Source organism: Mchenga conophoros, linkage group LG8, assembly GCF_057382185.1.
Source record: "Mchenga conophoros isolate Kocher_MC1m ecotype Shallow Benthic linkage group LG8, M_conophoros_male_GT1.1, whole genome shotgun sequence".
Classification (NCBI taxonomy): Eukaryota; Metazoa; Chordata; class Actinopteri; order Cichliformes; family Cichlidae; genus Mchenga; species Mchenga conophoros.
The window spans coordinates 5,340,788-5,360,495 of record NC_140533.1 but is presented as its reverse complement, the minus strand read 5'-3'; the positions used below and the strand labels follow the sequence as shown (position 1 = coordinate 5,360,495).

The following is a 19,708-nucleotide window of genomic DNA, read 5'->3' as shown; positions in this document are numbered from 1 at the left end:
AGCAGCAAACTATTTCTCCAGGCTAAATGATGATCCTCTAGATTTGTGACACGCCATTTCCTCTCCAGATTACGAGTCATCTGCTTTAGGCTACGTGTTTGAGAATTATACCACGGAGTCAAATACTTCTGATTAGAGACCTTAGTTTTCACTGGAGCTACAGTATCCAGAGTCGTACGTAGTGAGGAGGTGAAATTATTAACAAGATAATCGACCTCTGTTGGGGTAGCATTCAGATAGCTGCTCTGCTCTGTGTTGGTACAGGGCATTGAAGATGATAACAGTGGTTGGATTATATTCTTAAACTTAGTTACAGCGCTTTCAGAAAGACATCTACTTTGATAAAGTCTACTCTCCACCGCTGTGTAATCAATTATTGTAAATGTAAATGTTATCAGGAAATGATCAGACAGGAGAGGGTTTTCAGGAAACACTGTTAAATGTTCAGTTTCTATGCCATATGTTAAAACAAGATCTAGAGTGTGATTAAAGTGGTGGGTGGGTTCTTTTACATTTTGAGAGAAACCAATTGAGTCTAATAACAGATTAAATGCCATGTTGAGGCTGTCATTTTTAGCATCTACATGGATGTTAAAATCACCCACAATAATTATTTTATCTGAGCTCAGAACTAAATTAGATATAAAGTCTGAGAAATCAGACAGAAACTCTGTGTAAGGCCCATTCTTCAATGGATAATGACATTGTTTTATTCCAGATCCACTTCTTGTTTCTTTTAGAAGTTATGCCAGAATTACTTGCAGAATCTTGTTAGGTGAGCAGAGAAAATAAAAGAAAATATATATATGTTCTGGCAGAAAGTTTAAATGTATGCAGCAGACAGAAGGTCTGTTGCTTTGGATAGTGCATTTTGTGTGGAATTGAAACCATTTCCTGCACTACATTTAATGCGGGGCTTTATTGTGTTAAAATACCCTGTCTAAGAATTCAGTGCAGAACAGCTGACATTTCTATTTGCAGTATAGACAAATACTATTGTTCATAATCAGAGGGTTCAGAAATTCCTTGCTTCTATTTCAAGGTCACATTTGCTACAGCAGAAAGCAACATCCTAATGGTTGTCTAAACTTAGCACAAAAGTAAGAAAATGTGTGTTTGGTTGATTATTTGTCCATGCTTCTTGAAAATAAATCTTACGCCTTTGGAAAGCAAGGGTACTGGTTATTATAAGCAGACCTTTGACAAAAAAATTAAAAGTGAGTGAGCAAAGTGAGCAAACCCACTCTGGACACTAACTAAAATTAAACTGAATTAAAAGAAACGTTAAAATAAAAATAAATATAAAAAATAATTAGACATTAAAAACTATAATAACTCTGATGGAAACCTGTTTATTTCCCCTAAATAGTACCACATTTGTAAGGAACATGCATGTGTGTGTTAAGCAGCAGGGTTGAGCATGTGGATGGATTATCTCAGCTGTTCTCCTGACTGACGTTTGGTCCGTTTAAAAATCTTTTTCCTGCCATGTGATTGCATTTGTCCCTAACCATCGTTAACTTTTATCGAGTGGAAAAAAGTTAGCATTCATCCTCCAGCCTCACTGTTTCTGTTATGCTAACCATAGCTGTGTAGCTAGCCACCACATCATTATATACCAGCTAGCCCAACTTCAGTAACCTTACAAATATCACTGCTGTTTAGTTTCCTGTCTTCATTTATGTCGAAAGATGGTGTATCATCTTTAGATGGAAACTAGCAAGCTAACTTCCTGCTGACTTCTAACTCTGTTAAATTTAATAAATTCTGTTTTCATGGATGTTAGACTTCAATGTTACACCTGGTAGAGCAGCCACACTGATCATTTTATTAAAGACAAAAGGATTTAGACAGTTTTTAACTCTCAGTGATGCTGCAGTGTTCCTGACTTTGGGACCTGAAGCAGAGTTTGGACCTGGAAACGGCTAATGAGGTCAGAATTAAAGACCAGGTTGTAAAGCAGAAGGGTTTAGTAACTGCAGCAACTGCAGAAGAACATGTGAAGCTATGGAGTGGGGTTGCTTATGATAAGGTGCCTTGTGCTTAAAAGTCACCTATGCTCTGCTGCTAACTGCAGAGTTCGAATTCTTTCCTAGCATTAATATCGGCACAAAAACTGATATTCATGGGCCGGGTACATGGTTATGTAGCTTATTTGTGGCCATACAGTGTAGGCTAGCTGGGATTTTATGGTGAAAAACTAGTCAACTTTCTTATTTCACTGCAACTCTATCAGTGACTAGATAAGTTGTTGGCTTCAGCTTTGTTTTAGACTCCTCCAGCTTGGCTTTTAGTCTTTGGCATACACTGATTCAAATCCTGAGGACATCTTGAATTGTGGTGTACATTAATCAAAAACGTGGCCTGGATTTTGAGAAGACCTTCTATTATAAAACCCCCACCAGCAGGAGATCCAGAGTTACCAGTCTTATGATAGAGAGCTGACCTCTTGCTTGATTTCTTACTTACTTCCAGCAGCACAGTTGTTAGTTTTTATTGTTGCAGTGCAAACCAGCAGGAGGCCAGTTAGGTAAAAGGGGAGAAAATGTGGGCTCATACTGGTGGATTCTTGGATGTCTTTTACAGGGCAAAACTCCCTGACGTGTGGGCTTGTGTGTGTGTCAGATGTGGATTTGGAGGAGTTGGGGAGTGGGGAAGGCCAGACAGCAGTGAACAAAAGTGAGAGAGACTCAGTGAGAGCACCAGACAGCCTAGCTGAAATACCAAGCCTTCTGTATGCATGCGTGTATTTGCAGATGTGTGTGAGTGGTGTTGCGGGTCAGGTCCCTGTGTTTGCAGCCCGTTCATACAGAAGAAGCAGGGATGAGGGAGAGAGAGGAGCTCAGGAGAGCCATAGAGCAGAGTGACCGGCTCCTTTCCAAGGTCCGTGAACTAGAGGAGCAGAACACCCAGCTTAACAAGGAAAAGAATGAGGTGGCCACTAAATACCGAGCTGTAAGTCTCTGCTGCTTTTCCCTCTATGCCTCAACTTTATTCTTTCCCTTTCCCCTTTAAATAAGAAATTCTTTTGTTTCACTAACTTGATACTTTCGAACTCACATAATTTGTGATTAAGCTTGAATTTCTGCTCGATAAGGGATTTTGAACGTGGTCATTATACCAGCCCCTAGTGTATGAAATTAAGTGGATAATGATACCTTTGCTGAGGGAGAGACAGAAAGAGAGAGAGGGATGGAGTCACTGTGGCAGTCGTATTAAATCTGGATTTTCCTTTTCTTGCTGTGCTGACTATTTTCCAACTGATTATTTCATGTAGTGAAGAAGCACAAAGTATCTTATTTTTATTTGTTTTTGTACCCAGACTGCTGTCAGTGCTGTGGGGCACCATACTGTTCCTTGGCTTCAGACTCACAGTATTACTGGTTTATTCCAAGGAGGAGTGTTTGAGTGGCACATTCCCTTCTTTATAGCTTCATAGGAGAAATAGAACAACCATTTTCTTGTCAGTCCATTAAAGAAGCACGACAAAACTAGCATTAGCACAAAAGCAAAATTACAAATAAATGATATCGTTTCTTTTTTCTTAATTTGCAAATACCTGAAGTGACACGTGTGAACTCAGCTTTTACCCACTGAGGATTAAGTCTGGTGATGACTCCAACCCCAATCCTAACCCTTACTCTAACAATAGGTTTAAGTCTAAGCAGTTAGGGAAACAAAGAAAGTAATCATTTTAACTAATCTACATCAAAAAATGTTCACATTAAAATAAAAATCCATTTAGATTTTCTTGAAAACATAGGTTAGGAGTAACCTCCTATGACAACTTCAGAGTACTATTAGGTACTAATCAAGTACTACTTTTGCAGGACCAGGCTGTTTGAGATATAAACTGGAGTGTAAATGTGGGACAGTCTCTTCTTCTTGTTGGTGGTCTTGCCATTCTGGTTGTGATACTGCCCAGAGTTCTATGCTAAACAAACATGACAAAACAGAAACCTTCACCTGTCTATGAGCTCTGGGCTTTTGGCCACCATCCCCTCTCCTAGTCTCCAAATCAACAAGAGGGTTAACTTAGTTTGTGTTACCTGTTTTGGTGCTCTGCATGTCTAGGAAGCCTGTGTGTAAGGCTTCAGACAATCTTCGTGAAGCAAAGGTTTCTGTTGTTTAAGATTTTTGGTAGTTACATCAACGTTAACTTCCACCAGTGAACCCCTTGGCGATGGGGTTAGAAGTAGGTTAGGTTGGATTTTAGCTATGTTACACAATTAGAAGATGTTACTGTTCAAATCAACTCTAAATTTGGCCTGACAGCTTCTTCTCTTATAACGTCTCTATTTGGTTAATAGGTGACAATTCAATATAAAGGGGAAGATTTGAACCTAACCCTGACAAGTGCAACAGTATCGACTTCTTATACTTGTGCGGCTTTTCCATAAAACATTATTTAGAAGTTGAACCAGAAGCTCCTTTTTACTGAACACAAATCCTGATGTTAGGATGTCTCAGGAAGAAAAACTTGAAAGTTTAAAAAGTTCAAATAACTGCTTTCTATGTTGTATTGAGTTAGGGCATTATTTAGAGAGATTTAGGTGCTTCAAGATAACTTATTAGTTGTGAGAAATAAATCCATCCTTCAGGCAGAGGATTTAGTGTGAGAGTGCTGCTGCCAGTATTTGTTGAAAATGCTCCAGGGTTGCCCATGGGATCTGGTCATTATTGGTGCTGAGTGCCTTAGCAGACTTTTCATATGGCTTTGATGGAATACATCATAAAGGCTTTCAAGGAGCTGGACCGTGGCCTTTGTCACTGTATTTTACCAGCAATCATCTTTCTTGTCCTTGTGTGCCTCTAATTACAGTGACCTTCAGAAGATTTCTTCTGCATAGTCACTTTGTTTGATGACTTGCAGCTGATCTTCCTTTCTTTATTGATATAACAAGTAAGTCTTTAAAGTGGGTTTAATTCGGAGGAAAAGAATTTCCTTTAAAATCAGCATTCTTCCAAATTTTATAAAGTTACTTCAGCAGAGACAAAGTGTTAGGACTATAATCCCCCCCCCCCCCCTTTTTATTACCCTTTTAGAGTAGAACATAACTTTTTATTGAAATCACCAGGTGTGCACTGGCTCCCACTGTCTTTTTTTCACTGCTTAGATTAGCCAGCCACAAATAATGACGTGAATCTGCGGAGGAGACAGATCAGCCAGCAGAGTTCATATCTTGGAGACCTCCAGATTTGACTGCAGTGAAAAATGTGACCCCTTGTCAGAGTTGTTTAATGCTAAGGAAGACTTCCAGTTTTCCAAGGGAGTTTTGTCTCAGACTTCATTACCCAAGTTGTTTGCTAAGGGACACATCTGTTATCTGGGGTACAATAAAATCCTCCTTATGAATCAACCCTGATGCATATCTGCCCTGTTAGGTCAATACTGTTCTGGCAGATTGACATTCTGTTGGCTTACTGTTAATAAAGGGTCATATACTATTAGACTGTCAACCTCAACAACCAAAAAGATGAAAGTTTTCCACTTTGTTGGTCTGGCTTTCCAATATTAAACTAAAGCGATTCAATCCAGCCTGTGAAAAAGATCATTTTGCTTTCCTTTTCAACAGCTGGTTTTGTGGAAAGACAGCTGACAAATTAAAAAGAAAAACTCAAATCTTTTAACCCCTACAGTACAGACACCCAGCACCTTTGTTATGCTGTGGTGGCATTTTACAGGCGTGGTTTGGGTCAATAGAGAGAAAGGTCACAAATTACAAATTAGTACAAAGTTGGTCTGAATGACCAGCTTTGTTATATGATTTCAACTAGTTTATGGAACTATTCCTGTCGTATGTGGTGGCCTATCTCCTTATCAGTTTTTTTCTTGAAGTTAGTTATTTGGAGTGAGGCCAGCAGACACCAATCAGCTACAGATCCTTTTGACAGAATACTTGTCAGTCAAAGTAGCCCTAAATCAACTCAAATTAATACTATTCAATTCAATTTACAACAGTAGTTGCCTTATGGTGCTTTATATTGTAAGGTAAAAACCCTACAATAAACTCCGGCTTATAGTGTACGTTAAAAAAATCCAGTATATAGATAAATGACAGAATGAGTTATGACAGAATGCACATTTGTTATGAAGGGGCAAACTATACATACAGTAAAAGCCAAAAACTTCCTACTAGCCTCTAAACGTGTTATTTCATATTTTAAAGTTAGGTATTTTAACATGGAAGTATATGGCGATTGAGTCACTTTTGGATCTAAAACCAAGTGTCCATTTGTGGAACTGCAACTTTTTAAACTCTGCCTTGGCTTAAAAATTTCAGGAGGTTTCTGCAGAACAAGCATAGTACTAGCACATCCATAGTTAATATGATATCTGAGTTTAAATTAAATTGACAAACTTTTCCATTCCTGACCTGTTAGTGTGGCTACAGAAAAAAAAGGCAATACTAAAGAACAGATGGTAAAACTAAATAAGGAATTTGAGGGTTGACACTGCATGATAAGCAGAGTTTTCCTTTTTCTGATATTCAGACCAACTTTGGTACAAATGGATATAAACAGAAAATGCCACTGTTTACCGCCCAGTTACTGCTAATGGGAAATAAATGTGCCTTCCTGCAGCACTATCCAGATGCCCCAATTCTGCATGTGGAAAAACTTTCAGCCTGGATAGACTTTGGAGTTTCTGAGGCCTGAGGCGAACTGTGGGACAAAAGACTGGCAGGGAGAGATGAATGAGCAGTGTAAAGAAGAGGAGTGAGTAGGGTAAAGAGAAGCTAGGGAATAGAAGATTGACTTCAAGGGCAAGAGGGAGCGAGCAAATGAATGGAAGAACAAATTAGTCAGGAGTGATAAATTTTGACAGGAGTTGGAACTGGAAAGCCTGCGAAATAATGCTAGAGACACATTACTTTTGTAGTTGGAAGATATTTCATGATGAAGTTTTTATATTTTCTCCTTTACTTTGCACCAGACACATTTACCTTATATGCAAAAGATGTCTGCTTTTAGGTTAGGAGGACAAAAAAACCCAGCATAAGGAAATCACGCGATCATTTAAAACTAGTAGCAATAACGAGCCCGGATAAATGGGATGGTTGCCAATTTGCAAGCACAAGACAATGGTTATTGTAAAGACTGACATTCCTGTAGTCAGATATTAAATTAAATTTGCTCAAAGCACAGCTATGAAAAAGTGCAGCTTCTCAGGAGTGTTAGCATTTAAATAATCTGTGCAAAAAGATCCAGCAGATGAACCCGTAGCCTCCCCTTCCCTCTGGGGTTATCACTCATCTTACCCTGATGATGTTAAAAGGATGGCTGTCAGTTAAATACCAGGCATCTGGCCTCAATGTGGCAATATTTTGAGCTTGAGACACTATACAACTATTGGCTGCATTTGGCACTGAGAAAGCCAACACAGCCAAAGACATGTAACCAGAGGGCTTTCCTGTTATGCTTTTGCCTAGTAACCATGTCCTCACATTACATTATAACTCTGTAATCACAGTCAGCTGTCATTTCAATCTCTGGATGAATGAATAAGACCTAAAACAGCAGTGTAAACAGGAAATGTGCTGTGTTTCATAAAGTGACTTGGTTCTAGAGTTGGTATAATGAAAATCTGATATAGTCTCGAGTTATCTGTGTGTCTCAGTCACTGGCAGCTGCTTGTCAGATATGTGAGTGTTGGTGTTGGACATGAGCAGTGTCTGGTTGGGCAGCCTGGACGAGCACAGTCTCAGGCTTCTCCAGCTCTAGTGGGAGTAACATGAACAGAACTCTCTGTGCTGCCACTCTGCATAAGAACCCAGACCGCATTGTCAAAATAAAACAGTATAAATTCTCAGAAAGCCTATGTTTGTCTTTTTTTGTGGCTGGATATCTTTCATGATGGCATTGGCTTGTCCTGCCTCATATATCTGTGTCCACTGTTGGACGACTTTAAATTCAGTGTTATTCTAACTCTTTGTATGGTGGAAGGTCGTGTGTGATTTTAGCTGCACATTCTGTGGTTTAGAGGGGGATAAGTCATATACAGCACATGATTTTGTTTTTCCTGATACTTCCAATTATATATATGTTAGATATAATTAATGTTACATATTTACTCATTATAGTTTCTGCTGTGTTTTGTGACATAAATATACATCATTATGTACAGGTAGCATGCTACATACCAAGGCTTTTACTTTCCTAAAAATAACTTAAAACAAAAAATATGTGAGATACTGTTCTTTACTTGTATCACTCAAAAGAATAACATATATACATTAATGATACTCCTATCATGCTTCAGTACAGCCACCATATTCCTGTGGTAATCAGTTTCCACTGACAAGTTTGTTCTTGTCTTAATCACAGTACCATCTCCATTATTGATGTTAGCTCAAATAAGGAAATGCTTGGTTAAGTCTTTGTGGGGTCTCAGTAACTTCATTAAAAAAAACAAAGGAAACCCCCCCTATCAACACTTAAATGTAAAGCACAATACGCCTCTTTGTTCTTGCTAAGATGAATGCTGTGGCATTGTGGGGGACCATGTGGGCGTGGGCACACATGACATTTATGTCAATTATAACCGAGAGGAGAAAAGGCATTCTGACTTACTGCCCTTGTTTTTTCTTTTCTCTGCTTGGGCTTTGAGGGTACAGCTGAGGGCTGCGTTTCTGTGGTAGAAAGGCACAACTTTACAGGCTTTTCTTTGGACCTGACATCCTACACCAACCACCATCCCTGTGGGACACCCTTGGATCCCCACCCGAGAAACTAGGGAGAACCACCTGTTTCTGGACTACAGCAAGGGAATAAAGCAGCAGAGGTAGCCTTTGTGGTGAAACAGCCTTGAGAGTGGACCAAATAGTGGCAATTTCAAAGAGGTCCAAGTACAGAGGAATGTTTGGATTCCAGCAGCTTATACCAGCACACCCATATGGCTGATTGAGTGGGAGTGGAAGAACGAGATAAAAAAAAACAAAGAAGAAAGACAGGGCTGATAGATTAAGGAAGGAAAAGAATGGTGAGCAGAGCTGCAAATGTGTAAGGGAGGGGATCTGTAGGGTGAGTATAGACGAGAGCAACACCAGGGAGGGAATTACTACTGTCACTCCTCTTCAAACCCACCTGTAACAACCAGAACAGCTGTACACCCAGTCAAAGGAAGAGAAAAAGGCTCAGTTAAGCCTAGCTGTGGGACGGAAATACTGTTGGGCAAGCTGCGGCAGGTGAAGTTGGAAGCGTGTACGGTAGAGGAAGTACCACAGAGATGATGTCTGGGAGACGAAATCAGTGTCGTCACCCCATTTTTGATGACTCAGAGGAAGCCAATGGGAACCACGCAGATAATGGACCAGAACCAGAACCTGAGGAACTGGATTGGGATAGCTATAGCACCACACTGGAGCACAGAATAGCAGCTGTGGGTAAAGCATACAATAAAGTAAAGCATATATTAGGCTAATTCTGGAGTATATATTGTGCTGGGAGAATTTTGGTTTTTTAAGATAACCGGTGTCTTCATAGCAGGAAAAGCACACAAGTTACTCTGTAGATATTTAAGTTCTCCAGTAAACACCACAAACTAAGGCAGGTAAATGTTAAAAATGCCAGTTGCCTGACATTTTATTCTTTATTTGTATATTTAATTATATTCCTTATTACTTATAATAATTATTTTATTGCTTATACCTCTGTGTCTCCTCCTGTGACATATGGTAAACTTGAGTTTAAGCTAAGTGAAGAATTTGAAACTAAGTATAAATAGTAAAAAAAAAAAAAAGTAATAGTGGCATATGTTCTCTTATAGTCTAGCAGTTGTGAATTACCAGGACAATTTTGTAGTTTTTGGCTTTTGGCTGTAGTTTGCGTTTTTAAGACTGTGTATGAAGTGGTAGAAAAGGTAAGAGATATTAGCAGCTCTTATAAATGAATTTTTGGGGCTTTTTTGCACCTTAAATAACGCAGTAAATATAGACAAGAAAGCATGTAGAAGTTAAAGTTATCAAAAGTATAAACTGTTTGTTTTTTTTAAGTGACAGTCGTTGTGAAATGCTTAGATAGTATAAAAATATTAGCAGTAGTTCTAATAGCAATGCTAGCTAAAACGCCACTGCTGAGTTATAGCTAGCATAGCAGGACAAGCTTTAAATACTATTTCGTTTCAAAGGTAAACAAGGTATAACACTTAACAAATGTTGTTCTTTACAGAATTTTACATCTATATATATATATATAAACACCCAGCACGCCCCTGCGGGCGGTTTATCCTTCAAGCTCGGGTCCTCTACCAGAGGCCTGGGAGCTTGAGGGTCCTGCGCAGTATCTTAGCTGTTCCCAGGACTGCGCTCTTCTGGACAGAGATCTCCGATGTTATTCCTGGGATCTGCTGGAGCCACTCGCCTAGCTTGGGAGTCACCGCACCTAGTGCTCCGATTACCACGGGGACCACCGTTACCTTCACCCTCCACATCCTCTCGAGCTCTTCTCTGAGCCCTTGGTATTTCTCCAGCTTCTCATGTTCCTTCTTCCTGATATTGCTGTCATTTGGAACCGCTACATCGATCACTACGGCCGTCTTCTTCTGTTTGTCTACCACCACTATGTCCGGTTGGTTAGCCACCACCATTTTGTCCGTCTGTATCTGGAAGTCCCACAGGATCTTAGCTCGGTCATTCTCCACCACCCTTGGGGGCATCTCCCATTTTGACCTCGGGACTTCCAGGTTATACTCGGCACAGATGATCCTGTACACTATGCCGGCCACTTGGTTATGGCGTTCCATGTATGCCTTGCCTGCTAGCATCTTGCACCCTGCTGTTATGTGCTGGATTGTCTCTGGGGCATCTTTACACAGCCTGCACCTGGGGTCTTGCCTGGTGTGATAGACCCCAGCCTCTATGGATCTTGTACTCAGAGCTTGTTCTTGTGCTGCCATGATTAGTGCCTCTGTGCTGTCTTTCAGTCCAGCTTTGTCCAGCCACTGGTAGGATTTCTGGATATCAGCCACCTCCTCTATCTGCCGGTGGTACATACCGTGCAGGGGCCTGTCCTTCCATGATGGTTCCTCGTCTCCCTCCTCTTTCTTGGGTTTCTGCTGCCTGAGGTATTCACTGAGCACTTGGTCAGTTGGGGCCATCTTCCCAATGTATTCTTGGATGTTCGTTGTCTCATCCTGGACTGTGGTGCTGACACTCAGCAGTCCCCGGCCCCCTTCCTTCCGCTTAGCGTACAGCCTCAGGGTGCTGGACTTGGGATGAAACCCTCCATGCATGGTAAGGAGCTTTCTTGTCTTTATGTCAGTGGCTTCTATCTCCTCCTTTGGCCAGCCTATTACCCCAGCAGGGTACCTGATCACGGGCAGGGCGTACGTGTTGATGGCCCGGATCTTGTTCTTACCATTTAGCTGACTCCTCAGGACTTGCCTGACCCTCTGCAGGTACTTGGTGGTTGCAGCTTTTCTAGCGGCCTCTTCATGGTTCCCATTCGCCTGCGGGATCCCCAGGTACTTGTAACTGTCCTCTATGTCTGCAATGTTGCCTTCTGGTAGTTCAATCCCCTCAGTTCTGACTACCTTCCCTCTCTTTGTTACCATCCGACTACACTTCTCCAGTCCGAACGACATTCCAATGTCATTGCTGTATAGCCTGGTAGTGTGGATCAGTGAATCGATGTCTCGTTCACTCTTGGCATACAGCTTGATGTCATCCATGTACAGGAGGTGGCTGACAACTGCTCCGTTCCGTAGTCGGTATCCGTAGCCAGTCTTGTTAATGATCTCACTGAGGGGGTTCAGGCCTATGCAGAACAGCAGTGGGGACAGAACATCTCCTTGGTAGATCCCGCACTTGATGGCAACTTGTGCTATGGGCTTGGAGTTGGCCTCTAGTGTTGTGCGCCACATCCCCATTGAGTTCCTGATGAAGGCTCTTAGGGTCCCATTGATCTTGTACAATTCTAGGCATTCCAGTATCCAGCTGTGGGGCATTGAGTCATAGGCCTTCTTGTAATCAATCCAGGCAGGTCTTGCAGTCTCGGCTGACTGTTCTGTCTACCAGTAGCTGGTGTTTTGCGCCTCTGGTATTCTTGCCAATTCCTTTCTTTGTCCCGCTCATGTATTGACCCATGTGCCTGTTCATCTTAGCCGATATGATACCTGACAGGAGCTTCCATGTGGTACTGAGGCAGGTTATTGGTCGGTAGTTGGAGGGGACCGGTCCCTTCTTGGGGTCCTTGGGGATCAGGACTGTATATATATATATATATATATATATATATATATATATATATATTCGGAGCACTAGGTGCGGTGACTCCCAAGCTAGGCGAGTGGCTCCAGCAGATCCCGGGAATAACATCGGAGATCTCTGTCCAGAAGAGCGCAGTCCTGGGAACAGCTAAGATACTGCGCAGGACCCTCAAGCTCCCAGGCCTCTGGTAGAGGACCCGATATATATATGTATATATATATATATATATATATATATATATATATATATATATATATATATATATATATATATTAGGGGTGCAACGATACTCGTATGGATATTGAACCGTTTGATACAGTGCTTCGGTTTGGTACGCATATGTATCGAACAATACAAATTTTTAATTTATTTGATCAACTTTCCTTCTGACGATGCTGTCTGTGTTGAGCGCTCAGTGAACCTCCCCCACCCTCATTCAGATCTGGCGTTTGGAATTATTTTGGTTTTCATACCCTTTGTGTTAAATAGGCTTGTATTCCATTCATACCTGGTAATACCTGTTTAGTAGTGACGAGGTAAAAGGGTTAAAGGTGCAAACAGCTTTGCACAGAAACTTGTGCGAGGAACTTAAAAAAAAGCACGGAAAGTCCTCCAACCAAGTACTTTTATGGAAATAAATGCAGATGGAAATGTGGTTGCTTGATCATTTCACAAATGCCCAGATATCTGGGTATGCTATTTGCTCATTTCTAAATGCCTTGCCCATGATGACTGGCCTATAAGAAAGTAACTGTAACAAAAGCAAAGCTCTCATAATATGGCCCTTTCACTACTGTTATGGATGGCAACTGATTAAATGATCTGGTGTTTGGTAGAACTTGCTTATCTGGTTGGTAATACACGTGACCATGTTACTTCTTAGCAGGACTATATTAAGGCAAGTGCACACTGACAGAGAGACGGTTCTTTGTGAAAGAGGATAAATTTCATCCTGTGGTAAGATTATCTTTGCATGAACGTCTTGAGGTTTGCTTCAGCTTCTTTAATTCAGCAAATCCCTTTATATTACATGTTTATCCTTAGCCTTTTACTAACAGTGTCAGCTTTTTCTTACCTTATCTTGCCCTTCTTTAAACTCCAGCGACACTGAGTTTGACAAAACTATTATGTTGCTGCACAAAAGATCTTTTACAACTAGATTAGAAGTTGGTACAAGGTCTGAGGACTGTGCAAAAAACAGTAAAACTGGACAAAAATTATTATTCGTAGCATATCTGGCACAAAATGAAATCCAGCCAATGCAATAATCTCCATAATACAGATCTACAGATTCATTCAGTTGAAAAGTAAGTGATTTAACTCTTAACCCCCAGGAGCAGGAGAGTGCCCAGGTATCTGAGCATCGCTGTGCCCAACTGGAGAAGGCAAGGCGTGAGCTGGAGCAGCAGCTGGAGGAGGAGGAGGTCTGCTCAGCCCAGCTGGCCCTTCACAGAGACAGGCTGGAGGCCGAGTGCAGCAGCCTCAGACGAGACCTGGAAGAGCTGGAGAGCGCTCTGACTGTAGCTGAAGAGGATAAACAGGTAGGGCATTTTTGGATCTTCGTGATATGATAATCTCTGGAACAAGGATTTTTGCGCAGAAAGAGAAGGACTGATTTGTAATATGGAAGGAGCATTTAGGAAGACGACAGATTGGCAGATGAAGGTACAGTTGTCATCCAGCTCTTTAATTTAAAACAAGCAGTAGCCAGGCAAGAAAACTAACAGACTGCAAGAAGCACTGAAGCCAGTGGATTTTGGCAAGTGGGAGGTGGATGGCTGGTGGTACACTTAATATGGTAACAGGCTGACTAAGTTAGACAGGTTAGCCAATCATAAAAGTAACAAAGTGAGGAAATAATATTGCCAGAAATGCACAAAGTCACTGATTACTAAATAAAGCATGGTATAACTTCAAACCATGACAAGGTTATAGTTTCAAAAAGTAACACTAGGGCAGGGGTGGGCAATCTCAGTCCACGAGGGCCGGTGTCCCTGCAGGTTTTAGATCTCACCCTGGGTCAACACACCTGAATCACATGATTAGTTCGTTACCAGGCCTCTGGAGAACTTCAGAACTTCTAATTTAGCCATTTAAATCAGCTGTGTTGGTTCGAGGACACATCTAAAACCTGCAGGGACACCGGCCCTCGTGGACTGAGATTGCCCACCCCTGCACTAGGGCCATATGTCTGTCTGTGTAGGATCTCAGTTGTCCAGGTCATGGTAGTCTCAGGAGCTGGAAAAGTCTGGTTTTAAGAACTGAAGAAGCCTCTTGGACTCTAAAAAGTGCAGTCGCCTTCTTTTCAAATACAAGGACCATCACTTTTCCAAAATATTAAATCTGAATGTAATTTGTTTGAAGTAATTAGCATTAAGTAGCATAGTGTTGACTGGTGGAACATTGAGCACCAGTACTGAAGAACCAGTCTGAAAAATAAAAACCAGAAAGCATAAAAAATGGAACTGAAACCCAAACAATGCGCATAGGTTCTGTTTTCAGTGAACATTTTTTCATCCATTATTATCTGTTTTAGAGAGATTCAGACATCTGTTCAATCCCTGACTCTGAACGGTTATGAAATGTTGATCATATTGTAGTTTGTCACAGTATTACCTGTTTCTATCCAGATCTCAGGTAAAACATCTTCCCACCAAGAGTGCTTGCACTCTTTTAGTTTTTTTTGTTTTTCCACGCTTTGCAGAAGCACGGTCTTCTCTGTGCAGAAACTAACAAGAAAGGGCTGTTCTGACACCTCCGTTACAGCCCCTGCCCCCCCAAACCCTTTTATCTATTTCACTGAGGTGTATTAAAGGATTAGGATCCTATCTTTGTTCAGGAATGCTGCAAAAATGTGTTGCGCTCACAACACTGTGCGTGACAGTGAATTAAGATTTCTCTGGGTAGCAAAGCAGTGCTGAGTTGGAAATTTACTCTGAAGAATTTGATCTGCTCCATGATATTATAAACTTGATCCTCTAGTTATATGATGATTTTTTTTTGCTGAGTGGCCTCCCGTGTGGCAAAGATACAGTAAGAGGGAAATGTCAGGGGGCTCAGAGAAGAGAACAAGACCAGACTGGTTTGATGGCGCAAAGCTTTGAAAAAGAAAATGATGAGACCTCCTCTGATGCCACAATAATCTTTTAGCTGGACAAGATGTGAGAAGAAAGTTTTGACTCACCTGTTCACTCTGAAATTTGTTGAAAAACATGTTAGTGTCCACGTACCGCAGTCTGCTGCCTCGCCTTGTTTTGCACATTTTTAACTCTCACCTTTCTCTCTAAGAGAAGAGAAAGCTTTGATGTCTACTAGAAAGAGGGATCGTGACATCTGTTTCTGTCATGATAGGAGACAATTGTTTGATGGTGTGGCTGCAGTCACAGGCTACAGACTCAAACTGCTGTATTCACAAGCAATCATGGTTACATGCCCAAGCAAACAGCGGTAGCTACAGAGGGAGGGGTTTTAGCCGAGTTAGATAAGAACAAAATCTATGTATAGATAGTTTAGCTTGGTCATTTTTTGAATGAATAAAATATTATCTGATGTACAAAGTGGCAGATGTTAAAAATTGCTATTAAGTTACAACCTGTGTCTGTTTTCATAGCTGTCACACAGTGAGGTAAGGACGCTGTCAGAGCAGCTTTTTCAGAGGGACGAGGTGGTGCAGAAGCTGCAGAAGGAAAAGGAACATCTGGTGGAGCTCAGCCAGGTATGCTGTTAAGTGTATGATACTGATATACATACATACCTGGGCTAATGTCTATTAATAGCTAAGCTCCATAAAAACTAGAGTTTACATTTTCCATAATGCAAGTAAACTGCTTTTCTTTTTTTGGCCTCATAAATGCCCTCATGCCTAATATCTCTCCAAATCCACTCCTTTCATTTATAACATAGATTGGAAATCACAGCCAAGCAGAGACAAGGTTTATTTTGGTCATTTTTAGAGGACTTTATGGGTAATGATGGATACCTTAACCCGTTGCAACACTGTTAATTTCCCAAAACTGATAAACTCCTCCAAAGCAACAGGGTTAGGGTTTGCACTATGCAACTGTTTTCACCCACTGAGTTGTATGAGAGATTAAAGGTGCTCTATGAAGGTTTCTTATTGCCCTAGAAGACATGTTTACATTCACTTTTGTTTACTTTGGCGTGTGGTTAGTGGCTCGGCTGCAGGGGAGGGGTGGAGCAGCGGGTTCAGGGTGTGGTTGCAGGGGAGGCTGACACACACCTGAGCTCCATCATCTTGTCATGGATCCCCAGTAAAAGATGTGCTGGGACATGAGGTGGGAGGTGTGTGTGCTACAAGCAGGGCAGCTGAAAAGTTGACCAGTGAAAAACACAGAGCAAATAAAAACGTGTGCGACTGCAAACGCTGTTGGTGTCAGGGTAGTTATTTCCACATTTACGAACTCTGATTATGTGTTCCTTTATTTTAGAAAATGCGTCGGACGTCATAAAACATTAACAAGATTGTTTAAAAAATATATATATTGTCTGCAGCTTAGATCACTGAAAATGACGACTCAACACCTCTTGTGTTCAGAAAGTGGTTAGGGTAGTCAGAAGGTAGTATGATATAAGATATTTTAATTTTCACCATTAATGAAAATCTTCCTACCAACCAAACATTCCTCTTGGTCATATTATGATTCTGTCATATAACAAACTTGTGATATTTTCCATTTTATCTTCATCATATACTCAGTAATTATCCCAGATATCCCAGAATACTTGTGGGGATAGGTTAATTGGATAATCCAAATTGCCACTAGGTGTGAATGTGCAAGTGAATGTGAGAGCGAATGGTTGTCTGTCCCTGTGTGTTGGCCCTGCGACAGACTGGCGACCTGTCCAGGGTGTACCCCGCCTCTCGCCCCATGACAGCTGGGATAGGCTCCAGCGCCCCCCGCAACCCTGGAAAGGATAAGCGGAAGCGAATGGATGGATGGATGGATGGATCCCAGAATACCTGAGTATTGGTAACACACAATAAATTACCACGTAAATTAACATCAACAGAAGCACACACAAGAAGTACAGCACTGTTCTTCAATCTTGGTCATATACGTGAGTCACCTGCACAGAAGGTTCTGACTTGCATCTGTAATCTTTACGTGTACAACACACGGACATAGATATCTAAATAAGTCACAGACTGATAAAATCCTAGAATTTCCCACCAAATTAGAGAGCAAACTTTGTGGGTGGACTGTACTACACAGCAAGCAATATTATTTGTCAGGTAATTACATTAAAATATTAAAAGATGTACCAACAGGACAAACATGTTTAACCAATCCAATTCATGTCCACAAAGTCTAGTTCACTAGTGGAAATCAAGCCTAGCCAACAGCATTTGGTTAATATTAATCCAGGCAGCCACGCCCCAGACTTTAAGTCTTAACAAAATGCAAACAGATTTCATTAACCGTGGAGCTATTTTATTAGAGATTAAAAATATTATTTGTACTAGGCTGTAAACATGTTATTCTTATGACTTGTTGGAAATCAATGGAGGTGATTCACTTTTACAGCCAGCCTCAAGTGGCCATTACAGGCACATAAGCGTTTGCTCCTTTTTTCAGCCCATTCCCTATAACAGACCATAAATTTGTACATGAATAGATTATCTTTTGCACTTGAAGCAAATGTTCTAATCTCAAAGTATGCATGTGCACACTTTAAAAAATATCTGTTTGCATTTTATTGGAAAACATTTAAATTGTAAATTTAACTCTTCCGTTCCCAAAAGCATACAGGGACGCTCCACTGGCTGTTTGACTCAGAATAAAACATGAGTTTAGGAAAAGGGAACCATATGGCCTGTGGACAGAAGTGGCACTCGTGATAAATGTGCTCTTCACCAGACACAGACCAGTCTCCTTGAAAAAAGAGAGAGATCTGAAGAATTCGCAGCCCTCAACAACCTCATCTTCCTTATGACAGCTATAAGAGGCCCTGTTTGCTAATTCCTCCCAGATGGTTCAACCAGTAGTAGCAGTCTTCTTCATTGTGTAATCCATGTGGACAATTTAGCATTAGTCCTCATTATGTTCCTACTGTTTGCTGAACATGTCTCAGATTATGGATTTGGCCTGGAATACAAGGAGACGCCTGTGGGGAAAAAAATTTAACACAAAGTGCACGCACTGCTGTTTGAGTGAGTTTAGTCTTCCTGTTTGATGCTTCGCTGCTTTTGCTCCCTGTTGATGAAAAGACAGATAAAAAACATCTCATCTATCAGATCAAACTGAAGATGACTTCTGACATTTTCATGGTTAAGCAAATAAATCATATTTTTCCAAAGTACAAATATGGCAGACAGATGGACATGAGACAGACATTTAAGGACACATGTGCAGTCCAGGCTCAGACATCTTTTATCACCCTCAACAGCAGGCCATTGAGGACCTGCAGAGTGAAGAGGAGAAAGTCAACCTGCTGACCAAAGAGAAAACCAAGTTGCAGATGCACACTGAAGATGTATGTACATATTTTTCAAATTGAACATATAGTTCATACCATATGCACTACACAAATGTTTTTTTTCAATATTTATTCTGTAATTTCTGAAATTTGCAATGTGTTATAGCTCGGTGCGCTTTTAAATTAAAATGCAGGACTGTTCCGTCTAATTCCTCCCAAACGTGCTCACCTGGGTGTAATTGTAGGCTGTAGGGTGCTCTTCCATGATGTAAAGCTGGTTAATGTCTTTGAATGTTTTGAGTCATTGTCTTACTGCAGGATGGAGGCCTGGCCAACCACGTTGGCTTTTAAACTGCTAAAATTCCAACAGCTAGTCTATAATTTTGAACGTCTGTCATTTGTGTTAGATGGAAAACTATAAACTCACTGGAAAGTGTGTTAGGTAAATGTTGCGTTTAAGCCTTTTTTTAACCTTCAAAATTGCTCTCATGGTTCGTGGCACATGGTTGCTGCAGATTGGTCAGCTGAACATCCATGATGCAAATCTGCCACCGATTACTCAGGAACTCAGGAGATCAAAGTGTGCAGAGAAAAGATACACGACAACCACCAACCTGAACTGTTGATACAAAGCAGGATGAACCCATCCTTTCCTGTTGTTTGTGACACATTCAGACCTTCCCATCCAAATGTATCAGCAGAAGTCAAGTAGTGTTATTTTATAAAATCTATAATATGTTAATAACTGATAAAACAATCTCTGATTTTATGAGACTACCTAGAGCTTTAACTGTAGACTCCATGATAACTTATTTTAAATATAAGGTCAGTGCCATTACACTGGTGTAACATTTGCATCCAACAGAAACACACATGTTGTACACATTAAAAGTAATAATAAGCTTATGAACCAACTATTCAACAGCAAAGTGAGGAATGGAAACTCATGGTTATTTAACTTAATTGTAACCCTGCTAGCCAATACAGCTTGGCAAAAATAGGGAAACACTGAAACATGTAATTTCACACATAAAAATTGTCAAATATAATAAATGGTGATT

At 40.8% G+C, this 19,708-nt stretch overlaps 1 protein-coding gene across 4 annotated transcripts in view; it reads left to right on the top strand.

Annotated features, from left to right (window-relative positions):
- Positions 1–19,708, top strand: part of LOC146567968 (putative uncharacterized protein MYH16) — a 58,362-nt gene that overhangs the window by 13,384 nt on the left and 25,270 nt on the right. Inside the window, exons 1-5 of one of the 4 annotated variants that reach the window (XM_085283700.1) lie at positions 2,932–2,955; positions 8,619–9,382; positions 13,544–13,750; positions 15,820–15,924; positions 18,618–18,704. In XM_085283700.1, the coding sequence (XP_085139826.1) occupies positions 9,230–9,382; positions 13,544–13,750; positions 15,820–15,924; positions 18,618–18,704 (552 nt within the window). In that variant the 5' untranslated portion in view covers positions 2,932–2,955; positions 8,619–9,229. Of the gene's footprint in view, positions 1–2,814; positions 2,956–8,438; positions 9,383–13,543; positions 13,751–15,819; positions 15,925–18,617; positions 18,705–19,708 lie in introns of those variants that run through there. The other 3 variants (XM_085283701.1, XM_085283699.1, XM_085283702.1) reach the window with 3 other exon arrangements.